The sequence below is a fragment of the Pyrus communis genome, chromosome 1 (genome assembly GCF_963583255.1).
Source record: "Pyrus communis chromosome 1, drPyrComm1.1, whole genome shotgun sequence".
NCBI classification, from domain to species: Eukaryota; Viridiplantae; Streptophyta; class Magnoliopsida; order Rosales; family Rosaceae; genus Pyrus; species Pyrus communis.
Genome location: NC_084803.1, coordinates 32,256,608 through 32,271,177, shown reverse-complemented (window position 1 = coordinate 32,271,177; position 14,570 = coordinate 32,256,608). Strand labels below are relative to the sequence as shown.

Below are 14,570 nucleotides of genomic sequence, written 5' to 3'. Positions count from 1 at the left end.
TGTTTTTGTGACATGCTTGAAGGAAGGAACTCAAATAACGCTACATCCCTGTGAGACTCGAGCCATTACTTTCTTTGGAGAGTTATTTTCTGTGATTCTTTGTTTTCTAAAGTTGTTGCATGATCTCATTATTCCTTGCTTGGTTGCTACTTAGAATGCAATTGTATCATGATAGAACTAAATGCTAGAACTTATATCCGTTTCATTCAAAGCATGACATTGAATTGCATAACATATATCAAGATGAAGTTGTGTAGTTGCCACCATAGCCAAATAGCCTTACTTCCCATATTTCGTATATATTAGTTTTAACCCCGTTGAGCCTTGTTTAGCCTTTATTCTTTGTTTACCCACATCATCCTTACCTAGCTTAGAGTAGGACTTTCCCATAACCTTGTTCTTAAAGGATAGTGAGCATGACTTAAATGAATTCCTTTTGAGTTACATTATGCAAGAAAATAAGTGTGGGGGAGAGAATGTTTTGTTCTCAAGTGTTTATATATGTTTTGAGAGTCAAAAGAAAAGAAAAAAATTGTGAAAAACATATGAAAAAGAAAAACAGAAAAGAAAAGAAAAAGAGCTTGTTCCCCCTTGTGGTTCAAAAGTTGAGTTTTCATTCAAAAGTGAATTCTAAGTTAATTCAAATGCTTTGCTCGCTATTTCTTTAAGAACTTTTGTTTTCCATATCCCTTCTTTGTTAGCCAAACACCTTTAGCCCCGTTTCAACCCCTTTGACTTCTATCTTGAGTGTTATGTGTTTCAAAATGTGGAGTTTGGAATTGATATGAGCTTATGGAATCACTGGTTCTCATTCTAAGTAGTAGCATTCCATTCATGAGATCATATTCATGTCATTATCGTAAATCCAGAAAATGCTTTCTTTGTTATAACATATGTGAGATACTAGTCTTTCATGTTTACATCAATCTCTCACATATAACTAGTGTAGGGTGTGTAGTCAGAAAATCTGTGTGAAAATAGAGTGCATTCTAGTAAGGAATTGAGGAAATTCTCTAAGGCATGTTACTACATTCAAATCATGGTTTTAAATGCTTAATTGTGAACTAGTATGTGGTGACTATGATTAAGAATGTACTTAAGTGTAAAGATGGCTAAAATCTGTGGGAATAATGATTTTTAACTTGTCATGTGCATTGGAAATCCGTGAGACGATTGTTGGAAGGTGTAGGTGGTGTTTTGTTCGTTTTGTCTAGTTTCGTGTTCTTTTGTTGTTTTGTTTTGTTTTTCTGTTTTGCTCGAGGACTAGCAAAAGCTAAGTGTGGGGGTATTTGATAGGAGCATATTCATGCGACTTAAATGGCTTGTTCTCGTACATTTACGTTATGTTTCTTTAGTTATTTTAGTTCTTTATGCTTCTTTTGTGTGTTTTCAGGTTCTAAGGGCTTAGGGAGCAAGAAAGTGCATTTTGAGGCTATTTGGAGCATTTTTGGGCATGGATTGGATAGCTTATCCATGGAGCCAAAAGGATGGACGAAATTGAAGGCCATTTATGCAATTTAGGACATACAACAAAGGGCCTAGCCCATTCTCTCTTATTCTCTCCCTTATAGCCATGCAAAGAACCATCCATTCCATCAAAAACAACCCTATTTTAAGCCCATTCTAAAACCTTGCCATGCATCACATGCATTCCCCTCATAACCTAGTTGTCATTCCACTTCATCAACACATGCATTCCTTTCATAAATCAGCCACATATTCACCCACATGCACTTTAATCATTCAAACATGCACTCCCATTAATTAAACCATTCAAACCAACACAAAAACACCAACATTCCCTCTTTGCCGTGCAAACACATGCATTTCCCTTGCCATTTTCAGCCATCACACTTCATCATTACACCACCATTCATTCTTTAATCCACATCCATTCATCATCATTCACCCTAACTTCAATTCACATGCAAACAACACCCATTTCTGCACCAAAGAAGTCTATGCCGTGACCTTCCTAGCCATTTCCAGCTTTTCCCTTTACATTTCACATGCATTCCATACTTCTCCTAGCTGTTTTCCATCATTATTTCAGCCACCATTCACTCTTTAATCCACATGCATTCACACACACTTCACACAAACAACATTCACATGCAAACACAAGCTTTAACCAACAAACAAAACAGCCAACACATGCACCAAAACACCCATGCCGTGCACTTCACATTGAAATTCCAGCATCTTCACATGCAATTCCAGCTTTCACATGTTGTCCTAGCTGTTTTTCCATCATTCCTCCACACAAACACCTTAAACAAACAGCCATATACACCTCCACTCCTCCTATAAATACCCTTGCATTCCCATTACCTAAACACATCTCATTTTCATACACAACACACCACATTCACTCTCCACCTTCTTTAGCCGTGAGTCCCCCTTCCCTTATAATCCAAACACCACTCCTCATCCATTTCCATAATTCCCCAATCCATTCAACACACCAACAACATCCCTTAGACCTTGTGCTACAACGAAGAGGAGGAAAAGAGTGCCTAAACGTTCATACAATTCAAGTTTGAGTTGTTGGAATGTTTAGGTGTTTCTTTGATTTCAATGTTTAATTTCAATACTCTTTGTTTTGTACGAATGAGGAATGGAAGAGAAGAGGGCCTAAACGTTCATACAATTCAAGTTTGAGTTGTTGGAATGTTTAGGTGTTTCTTTGATTCTCTTTGTTTTGTACCATGAGGAACTAAAACCCCCTTGGCTAGGGGGTAATTCGAAATATATGTTTATGCTTACATTTGGATTTGATTACTTCTAATTGCGTTTCATAAGTTGTGGATTCAATTTGTTTAACTATTTGATTGATAACTTATTTATGTATGTTTATTAAGAGTGCACACTTAATTTTCATGCATAAATATGACGCTAGAATATAAGTGAGTTTCACCTAATAGTTACGAACTTATATTCACAAGTAGTGGAGGTTGCTTATAAACAATCGCGTTAAACGAATTCTTGGCAAGAGTATCATGCATTCATAGTTACAATTGCCTCGTCAACACTTATAATTTTCATAGAGCGTAATGATTCTTGCTTGTATCTCTATTATGCAATCATGTAGGGGACTTGTGGGGAATGTTTTGGGTTGTCGTATGCAATCATCCAATTCAATAACGTTAGGAAGATTTGAAGGTTAATTAGTGCATCACGGTTAACTTGGGGTGTTGAGAATTCATGGTTTATTGAAACGCAATTGGAAATCGTTTTATTATGCAAGTATAACATATGTGGAGATGAACCCCGTAGCTAACTTTCCATCACATTCATATTTACATTCTACTTTAATTTACAATTTGTGCATTTAGTTTAATTTAGTCCAAAACTCAATCCCCTTTACTTTATTGTTCAATTTAGTTAGAAATCTGTTTAGTTTATGTTTTAAAGCATTTTGAGTTTTTGATTTGTTTTAGTGCTTTACGTGTTTAGTTTTGCATTCTTTAAGTCTAGTTAGTGTTTTAAACTTTATTTTACGTTTTTGAGTCAGTTTCCAAGTGATTAACAATCCCTCCTAATCCCCGGTCCAGAACGATCCCTACTTATACATATACTACAATTGACAAAAAGAGGGTTTAATTTGTGTGCGTATAAATCACGCACCAGAAATCTTGGAAAAAAATTTATGAGTCACAGCTACTTGGATTAACCCAAGAACCTTAGCATCCTTCAATATAATTTCCCCAAAATTTGTTGGGGTTTCAGTAGCCACACCCTTCTCCTTCTTTTCATTGGCTACTACACTCTCTGTAGATGATCCTAGGATAGTAAACCCAGTTTCTACAAGCTCCCAAAGTCTATTAGACTTGAGAATTGTTCGCATTTTGATTCTCTAGAATTCATAGTTTTCACCATTGAAAATTGAAGTGCGAAGCTCGGAACTCGTTGATCCAGCCATATTAGACTCGGATCTCCGATTTTCACAGGTTTCCAAAACACAAATCTACAGGATGAGGCTCGATGAAAGCAATTCGCTAAAGAACACAGAAATCACATATTTACGCCCAGATTAAAATGATAAACCTGACTCTGATACCATGTTAGTGTTTTATGGTCTGTGTGTGGGGTAATGAGGGTATCAAAGCAATTTTGTTCAAGCAAAAAATTAATGAGATGATGATCTCTACTCGAAGAGCATGAAAGAATGGAGGTCAAGAAACTTGGAGTTGTAGCTCCTTGAATTCAATTCAGATGTAACTGAACTAATGCTTACAAAGAGAATGGAAATGGAGAGTGAGTTATAGCCGTTGGAGGCTCACTCACTTATCCAACTCACACACACTCACATGCATAGCACATGCTCAACCATAAGTGAGTTGTTATGACTTGTGGCACACATCTAGCCTATTAGCTTTGTTTTAATCTCAGCCCTACATTACAAACTAAAAACGAACACTTCGAAATTGAAAGGAAATAAGAAACTTGGATCAAAAGCAGCTGCTGAAACTTAAGCACCAACACACTGAAGCATGAGACCAGCCTCGCCTCCTAGGCCTGAACCTCTCCTGACCGTCTCCGTCCTTGTTGCATTGCTGCCCACACCAGTCGCCGTTACCCCGCATCTGGATCCGTCACCATCCTACACCCGCGAAGAAAAGGAGCTTGTTGCTCCTGTTTGTACGCATAGAAGAAAACCAAAAAACAAAAAAGAACGTTTTTCAAAACAAAAAAAAAAACTAAAAACAAAAAACAAAAAAAGAACGAAGGAAAAATGGAAGGAAAAAAATTGGCCATTTTTAAGTCCTTGGGGCCCACGTATGCGCTATTGGGCTAGTTTTTGAAGCTTGTCGTTGCTCATCAACACGATGATCGTTTGAGTGCTTAGACTAATGACCATTCGAGTGACGTTATGCACCTGGTTATTAATTAGATCGTTTGGCCAAATCCGTTTGCTTGAATTGCTCATTTACTTGAATCGCTTGAATTGCTCATTTACTTGAATCGCTTGAATTGTTTATTCGAATTGCTCGCATGAATTGTTTGCTTCAATAGCTCTCTTAAATCACTTGTCTTGTGTGTCCACCTAACAGAGCTTGCCTTGTCGTGTCCGTCTAACGGAGCTTGCATCCACATCTACTTGTTGGCAAACTCATGACGTGTACCGCCATGAGTTTGATGGGGTTGTTTGCAAAATTAGTTATTATTATATATGGTATTCTTGTGGGCCAAAGATATTACAGTTTCTTGCCTGTTAAGGATGAGGATTTTGCTTTAATTTTCACTATATAATAGAGCTTATATTAGTTTATTTCAATAAGTTAGTCACAATATAGTTTTACGAGTTACGTAGCCATCTCGGCAAACTTGTAGCACTCTTTCATTTCAATTAATAAAATTTTATTCGTAGTTTATATTCGACCTATGGAGACAAATCCACTTTCAATCATGTATTCTTTTTCTTTTTTCAAAATAAAAAACTGATTGGACAAGTTGACAGAGAGATTTTGGCATTTGTGTGTTCAGGAGGACGGAGTTCCAGTACCGAAATAGAGGCGGAAAGTAAAGCAGTAGCATGTCTTTGCCTTGCCGATGCCACCAGTGTGAGCTGCAGTTAGAACATATCTATTCTCATTAATTAGTAATTAAGAGATAAAAAGAAAATCAGAGGGAAATTTCAAATTTTACTGATCGATCATCAATCTCGATGGATCGAGCTAATTACTTACAGTGACAATGACAGGACTCTCAAGTTTTGCAACAGGAAATAAACTACTGGGAAGGATGAATGAAGAGATCGAACTCAGAGCTAAAAAGCTACTACTTCATATGCTGTCAATCTTTATAGGGGTAGTCAGAGACGCTGAAGAACTATCAAATTTGACGGGTTTAGGTGTGAACCATGCAGCCCCTTGCATTGCCTTGTGTGAAGCTTGCACGGCATACAAAACTTATGTGTCAGTAGAAAACCACTAGATCCAACCAGAAAACGCAGAGCGTGCAGTGCCCAGAAGTTTTGTGCTTTCTTTCCTTCTTCTTCCTTGTTCTGTTGTGTGGAGGAAACGAAGAATTTAATCTAAACTGCAGCCATGTGGATTCAAATTCATGTGCGTAAGAGGAGCGCCATCCCCTCTAACCAAGCAATATGTTCTCTCCAAATACCTGACCATTTACCACAATGTGAGAACTCAGAAAAGGCTTCATGACATAAGTTGGCGAATTTCAACCTTAACTTTCTTCTTCGTCGCACAATGTTCAAGTCTTCCCCCATTATAACAGCAGAAGACAAATCACGCCAAAAATCTTCCTGATTAACGAGCTCCAGCATATTGTCTAGTCTAGTAACCTGAGCCTGCAGCTCCTGAGCAACTTGAAGGGCCATCATTCTTTGAAAGTAAAATTTAGCACAATCATCATGTTCCTTGAGCTCCAGCATATAGTCTAGGCCAGTAACCTAAGCTTGCAGCTCATCAGCAACTTGAAGGGCCATCATTCCTTGAATTTAAAATTTAGCAAATGTTCCTTGACACAGCCAAAGTTAAAGAGTTTATCTACTTGCCGAGTCCTTTCAGAAAATAGATGTTGCAATTCCTAAGGCCTCGGCAATTCCAACTCACAGTGGCTGAAAATTGCTTCAAACATTTAACACATCTTAAACAGCACAGCAGCTACACAGATTTGTAGCATGATAAAAAGAATCATCAATAAGTGGGGCTCTAACATAACTAGTTTCTTCGCTAAATCAAGTTTCCACCATGCTATCATATCCTTTGCGACTCATCATTGGCTTCACCTTCATTGTCTGCCTATACCTGCTCACTATACCGTCTTTTATTGTTTTACGCACATCATCGTCAAGCAAATTGACTTCTCCAGCTGAATTTAGTGCATAACAAACTAATTTATACGTATACTCTCTAGGTATCGAGCCTCCATCAATCATCTCAACCAGAAAATCTCGGGCCTCTACGATCCTTCCTGCTTCACACAAGGCATGAATGATTGGAGTATATGAACTTGAAGTAGGCATTCCGTGTTTCAAATTTTGCATCTTCCATAGCATTTCAACAGCCTTATCAATCTCATTAACTGCAGCATAGTACCTAATAAACGAATCATAAGTAACCCGATTGGGGGTACAACCCCTTTTGTTCATATCTTCAAACAACTCCAACGCCCTCTCAATCCGGTAAGTTTTGCAACAACCATTGATCAAAGAATTGTAAGTGACAACATCAGGAACAAAACCTCTGAAAAGCATGTTCCGAAACATGTGGTTGGCTTCCCACAACCGCCTCCGGATGGCCTTCCTACACCCCGTCTCTAAACCATACCTACAATAAGAACTAATCAAAATCGTATAAGTGAACACATCCGGCGGGCATCTAAACCCCGGCAACTCCATCTGCTCCAACAAAAACCGGGCCTTATTGAAATTCCCAACTCTGCAAAGAGCATAAATAATGGTGTTATAAGCATACACATCCGGCTTGCAATGAAACTGCTTCATTCTATAAAAAGCAGCCAATGCATCATTAACCAAGCCTTCCTCTCCTAGGACTTTCATCAAACAGGTAACGCTCTCTGTGGTAACAAGCCCGCCGCTCCCTCTCTTCGACATATCTTTGAGAAAATCCCAAAGGGCTTTCAACCTATTCCCTCTGGCCAAAACAATCGCCATCTCCCTGCAAGTCCGTTCGTTGTGGGCAAACCTGCAACGGGTTTCGACCCAGTAGTAGAATTCGAGTGCTTTGTCCGACCCGAGCTGAACTTTGTCGAGATCTCTGTGGGCTGCCGGGCCGAGAACGAGCACGTTGTTGTGGAATTTGTAAGATTCTTGCCTGAGGTTGCGTTGCTTCAATGGAGCGCGGTGGCGGAACCCGGTTTGGCAGCCGACGGAGCGGGGGGACTGGAAGAAGAATCTGGGTATGGAGATTAGGACTTGGGAAACCGAGTCCGCAGTCCACGGCTGAGAGGCGGCGGCGGAGGCGGCGAGATTGGAATCGAAGGGCTGGTTTTTTAGCATGGCGGCGAGGACTTGGTTGACTATGGGTTTGAAAGGTTTTGAACTGTTCATGTTTTGAAATTTTCTGTTGATCTTTTGTGTGGGAGATTGGTTGAGAATCAACGGTGGTGGGAAATAGTTTCTGGGTTAGATGGGATGAGGGTATGATGGGATGCCATTGATGGAGTTGTTGCAGTTCCTGGGAGGGAGGAATGTAAAATTAGTTGCGCTTTCGGTTGGTTGGGTTCAGGCGGTTGGGCTTGGCTCATCCAACATTCAAGGGAAAATTAAAGGTGTGACGCTTGAATATTGTCACAGTTTCCTGCTTACAAGTTCGAATTAAATTGTACGATGCATCGGTGTATGAAATACATTATGTTAGTTGATGACTCTGTATGCTTTAATTAAACGTTTCAATTTAACCCGTTTATAGTCGGTGGAGAGTCAAATTAAATCAATTTTATTTTGCAATGTGCCACTTATGATCTAATTCCGTCATTTTGGTTTGTGTTGACATCTACAACCTCCGCACGCACGATCTTGTAGCTGGCTTTTCGACACACCTCAAGCAGTGCTCAAGCCGCCCTCAAGCAATAGTAAAGCAATACTCAAGCTTCCCTCCTTCAGGTTATTGACAAGATACAACTGTTTCCATCCTTTCTTTAGAGCCATATGAAGTGTCAAAGATCCATCTCTAGCTCTGTTATTATTCCATGCTGCTATCTGCACCGGCCATTTTCCTCCAAATGGATCTCTAAGAGCCACGACGGATTTGTCAGAAAGGCCAGATGATTCATGAACTGACGGAGGAATAGTCTGTCATAAACACTTAACAGATTCAGAAAGCACACCAAAAGAAAAACTACATTACGCTCACCAATGTTTGGTTATAAGGAATGCAAGTTTGCAACCATCTAAAGCAGATCAAGAAACTTTTTTTATTTTAAGGAAGAACTTAATTGTGCACTAAGAACCTAATCCGGTTGGGGTTCAATATTTAGTCTGAAATCCTAATTCTACAAGCCTTTTACTTGTTAGTCCAGGTTCGATTCGAGCATTAACTGCACTGCTACTTAAAACTTTGTTCAGATTAATTGATAAAATTCAACGTAGACAAGCTCAATGTGCCTAAAAATAATAAGAAAAATTCAAAACCACAAACCACTCATAAATCAAATAACTTGAAGAGAGAGAAAGAGAGGAGAGAGAGACATCCAAGCTTGTTTGCAAGCTAGGCATCAGAATCTTATCCTAAATTTCCTCCTAGATAGTCTCCCGATTTGATGAAGATTGTTAGTTTTCCTACAAAGACTCTCAAGATCCCTATAAATACACATGTGCCATAGTATTTATCAGGACGGATATCTATCTAGTTTGTTTTTAACGGATATGGCTCACTGATTCGATAATTGTCAGTATTTTTAATGGATATAGTTTGTTTTCATGTGTGAAATCCCATCCCCAAATTTCACCATTTAATTACAGTATTTCATAATTTCGACCCGTTTATATTTGCGGCTTAGAATTTTATCGATAAGTAAAAGAACGAAAAAATGCCCCTATTGGCCTAAACAGAATTTTAAGAGAACATACTTGACCCTTTTGTGTTTCACCACATTTCTTGGCATATTTCGATAGTACACATCAATACGAACACGTGGGTGAAAGCATCATGAAATTCTAAGCTATATCGAAGATTACAAGCATTGGAATGCCGAGGGTATTTTTGTAATTTGCCATTATTTAGTCATATGTGGTTTTATTTTTTGGTTTTGTTTGGTGTGCATGTGGGGCCCACCTCCTATACTTCTGAAAACATATTCTTTTCTCTTTGTTTCTCTCTTCACGCTTTCAATCTCTCTCGACTTAGCTTATTTTGATGCCCCGAATACATTTTTGGCATCCGTTTAGTGAAATTCCATTGTTTTAACCTAGTTCTCTAGTTTGCCACCACTTAATTTTGCAATTGAAGGAAAGCCAACCATCGGATCGACATGAAATTTTAGTACGTTGTTCTTGAATCATAATGTGACCCTTAGAAAGTTACAGAACGGAAATCCGGTGGGCGGATCTTCCGGATTAAATTACGTAGTGTTGTCGACCCTATTGTTGACCATTGATCGACGGTTGACTTTTGATCAACATGTTCCGAATCCATCTAGAATGTCCTAGAGGATGTGTACGACCTAAGATTATGTGTTTTATCACTAGATATTTGACGATGAGAATTGTACTTTGTTTTAAGCAACGATTGTACTTGGCACCTCAATATATTGTTCTAGGTGTTGTAGTGCGGACTCCAGGTGAGTGACTTTAACAAATGTGATATGGTGGTTACCCATGAAACCCCCATGCTAGTATACTTAATTAGTAGATATGGCATGGTTTTATAAATGTGTTTTCTACTAAATATTACTTTTATATTAAGCCATTGACCTACTTTTATGAAATGTGATTTGACTTGCATATTCGAAATGTTTATGAAATGTGGTTTGAAATGTTTATGAAACGAGAGGGCTAGTAGAGGATGGGGAGTTGTTGCATCGAACCTTGTACCATTTCTTGTTTCATTGAACTGTTTTGAGTTACGTTCCTTGGATTTTGCTCAATTCCGTTAAGTGGTTCGGACCTAGGTTCCATTGAGTGGTCTAGTTCCCTACCCTGTATGGATTCTTTTGAGTGGTCTGTAATCCCTCCTACTTTGCAATACCATTGAGTAGTCTGGAATCATATCCTTTTTAGTTCCGTTGAGTGGTCTGAAACCTGTTTTTCGTTAGATTTCGTTGAGTTGTCCAAAATTGCATCCCTTGTCTTTGTTGGTTCGTTGATCCCATGGATTCGATATAGAATATGAAAGCTTAGAAGAGATAGGCTTCGGCTGAACTAAGTCACTATAACCCTAGTTTTTAATGCATTTATGAAACATATATTTGATAACCTTTATGGTTTGATTTTGAAAGGCTGATGGATGTCTGGGTGACTCCTTCAAGGTTTTTAGTGGATTGTTTATGATTTTATGAATGTTGTTTATAAACTGTGATTGATGGACTAGTTTTTTATTATCACGTACGTCGGATTATTGACACACCCCGACCGAAATCAGGGCATGCTGGCCGTCACGTGGAAGTGACGTAACCATGTGCACAGTGCGGAAGCTAAGAAATAATAATAAAAGTACGAATAAATAAAAAAACCAAGCTATACACCAAGTAGAACATACATGTGCAAGCGTAAGTGTGAAAAACAATATTCAGAGCACGGAAGACCTAGTGCAGTCCGGAAGAAACAAACACTAAATAAACACACCCAAAGGTGGTCCTACACTGGTGATAATCTGTCAGATATGCCGTGAATCCCTCGAGAGCCACCAACAGAGCTATCGAAACTAGAACCTAGAGGGGCGCAAAACAGAAAGTGTGAGTGGGCAAAAACAAAGCTTTTCAAAATCATTTCAATATCAAAAGTACTAACCCCTCGCCGTAAAACCTGTATAGTTTCCCAGAAAATAGAATATGCACATATATATAAAATATGCTCAGAAATAAGCCATGTCGAATGCCTCTAAATGAAATGCAAGTACTCAAGTAATGTCAAATCAATGCCATGAAATCTGTCAGCTGGAGTCACCTAACGTGACCTGTACAGCTGAATCTAGAGCTCAATCCACAACTCACTAACTATACATGCACATGAGTTGAAACCACCTAAAGTGGTATGTACGACAGGACTGGGTGTAAAATAAATACGCTCAAGGGCTACGATCACGTGAAGACTGGGCGAATAATCGTGGGTCACCTACGAGTTGGAACCACCTAAAGTGGTCTGTACGACAGGAATGTGCACCTAACTTGGATCTAAGATGAGCGTGTGGTGCGGGAGGTGAACATCACGTGAAGGACTGTACCCTACTCTAGGCAGGAGCACTAACACCGGGGGTGCAGATTATGAGCTCTCTATGCATCACAAATCACTACTAAACATAAACATAAACCATAACTTACCTGGCACTTACCTATGCGTCCGCAGCACCAAACATATATATATATATATATATGCAACTAATAATGCATAATTAAACGGGCAAACATAATGCATGGCATATAAAACATATAGACGCTTCATTTCACTTTCTGGGAAAAACACAAGTATATAGGTATATACGGAAAACCAAAAGCCCACTCACTGGTATGTAGAAGGGTCGTAACCCCCTTGTCTAGAGTGACCGCGCTCGTCCTCGGGATAGGTCTCACCTATATGCGAAACAACTATAAAAACGTTAATTTAAAGCACATAACCCAAACTAGGTAATAACTTCTCATACAATGCTCAAATGGGGTGTATGAATACACCAACGTGATCTACTTAACCTCACGAACATCCCCATATTTTTAAAATAATTTTCTGACACCGCACGCGCCCCCACGCGCCGGCTAAGGCACGGCCACACCCGCCGCCCACTCGCAAGCACATTGACGGTGTCAGTTAACGCCGTCAGGAATATTCCGTTAACTCTGACATATTCCACTAAAGTTAACCTAACGCCGTTAGGAATATTCCGTCCAAACTGACGGAATATTCCGTCGTCTTCTCCGGCCAACCTCCGGCGCCGTCGCCGTCGTCGTCGTCGGAAAACCGGGAAATTTTCCAAACTTCATATCTCATTCGTTTTTCACCCAAATTTCACGAAATTGGTACCAAAATGAAGCTTACAACTAGAGGAACAAATCCTTACCACTTTCAAGCACTAAAACCAACGAGATCTCATCGGAAAAACTCCACCAAATCCTGCCAAACCTGCAACTCACGATCCCGACGTCCAAAACCTTCAAACGAACCACCTTGAGCTTCCTAAGGACCTCACTAAGCTTCCTGCAAGCTTGAAATTCCCAAAAATACATGAATTTACGTGTACATGAATAGTACCCCAAAATGAACCTCTCGGGTTTGACTTGAAAACGAAGGTTCCTTTACCTAAAATGGGTATGGTTGAACTCCTAAGAACCTCACATGCACAAAGGTACCATTTTCTTCCACGATCCGTAATGTTTTCGAGCCCTTTGGTTCTTGTCCGTACAAGGAAGAAAAGAAAAGGAGAGAGAAAGACAGGGATACGGGATAGAGAGGGTAAACAGGAGAGGGTGATGAGAATGATGATGGATGTGTGGCTAAGATGCAGCCAACCAAGTACTCAAAGCAACCACACAAACAACAATTATCCATTAGGGGAAAAACCGTCATTTCACCCCTACGGTATGAAAAATTCGAGACGGGCTGTCACATTATTGTCACTCTACAAACTTCGCAGCTTATCCGAGTTGTTGATTTGCCCGGTGCACAATTCCCATAGCGCAGGGGCGATTATGCAGGTGACATAATTTAGTTGATACGAGGAGCCCTTGAGGTAACAGACATAGGTCAGAAAGCTTGGAGTGTTAGGTTGCTCGTGTAACCTTCATTGTATTTCGTTTAGACTTTCTTTTTGAGAGCCTATGAGCATGTAGCTTTGCTGTATTTGTGACAGAGAACCCACCACTTTACTTGTATTTAAGAATTTCAGTATCAGTTCCCTTGTGTATAATGTTTGTATTCCTCGCACCCCCTACAGCCGACAGTTGCGCGTTGATCCTAGACATATGTCGGGATCAAGGCGTGACATCATGTGTTATCAGACAGAGTGTATTTTCACTACCGGATGTTTCTAGTCTGCCACAACATAAATTGTTGTGTAAAGGATGGAATGTGCTTTTGCAGTTGGACAATGTTGGCATCATAACTAATGCACATCGGCAGCCAGTTGATGGTAGCTTGGTGTTCCATAATAACCTGGATTCTATTAGGGAGATATCTTCATGTATGGGTTTTGCAAAGGATATTCAAAATATCACTTTTGGTGGTGGAGGGGTAGGAGGGCATTGCATTGTTGTAGATAAGGAAGATGGAAGTGGAAAACTTGTCGTTGTTACAACCGCCGCCAAGGTTGTTTGCTATCGAAAATTAAAGATCTATTGAGAAAAAAGAACTTCAAGGAAGCCATCTTCTTGGTGGAGGATCTTGAGTGCGAGGGCGAATTATCAAAGGATGCTCTCATTTTATCATCACAAGTAGGGTTTCCCTTGCTTTTTGACTTACATTTTGAGGAAGCAGTGAATGACTTTTTGTAGTCTGAGACAATGCAACCTTCTAAAATATTTTCATTTCAGAAGGAGAGATCCAAATCGATTGTCACTACTGGTTCCTAAAAATCGCTACTGGGATTTGCTTCCTCCCCTTACTCCTCTGGAAGATGTTGTAAAGACAGGTTGATGGCAATTCAAAGAGTAATCTTTCTTAGAAAAGCAGGTGTAGAAACTGTGGTAGATAATGCATTTCTCCAAAATCCACCAAATATGGATAATTTGTTAGAGTATGCCATCAACTCAATTACTAGGTATTTGGAGCTTTCTCGTGAGAAAGAGTTGAATCCATCAGTGAAGGGAGGGAGTTCACACCCTATTACTAGGTATTTGGAGCTTTCTCATGAGAACGAGTTGAAGTTCTGCTCCTTCTTCTTCCTTCCACCCCCATTTCTGTATATCTGTTAAGGTTGAATAAGGACTAAGATTTG

The 14,570-nt window shown here is 39.5% G+C and overlaps 1 protein-coding gene across 1 annotated transcript; it reads right to left on the bottom strand.

Moving 5' to 3' along the window:
• Window positions 1–5,432: 5,432 nt before the first annotated feature.
• Window positions 5,433–8,310, bottom strand: LOC137716928 (pentatricopeptide repeat-containing protein At1g77405). Its single transcript, XM_068456279.1, has 2 exons — window positions 5,691–8,310; window positions 5,433–5,569 (listed from the first exon to the last, which is right to left on the bottom strand). The coding sequence occupies exon 1, from the start codon at window positions 8,036–8,038 to the stop codon at window positions 6,704–6,706; it is 1,335 nt and encodes a 444-aa protein (XP_068312380.1). The 5' UTR covers window positions 8,039–8,310; the 3' UTR covers window positions 5,433–5,569; window positions 5,691–6,703.
• Between the last annotated feature and the right edge of the window lie 6,260 nt (window positions 8,311–14,570).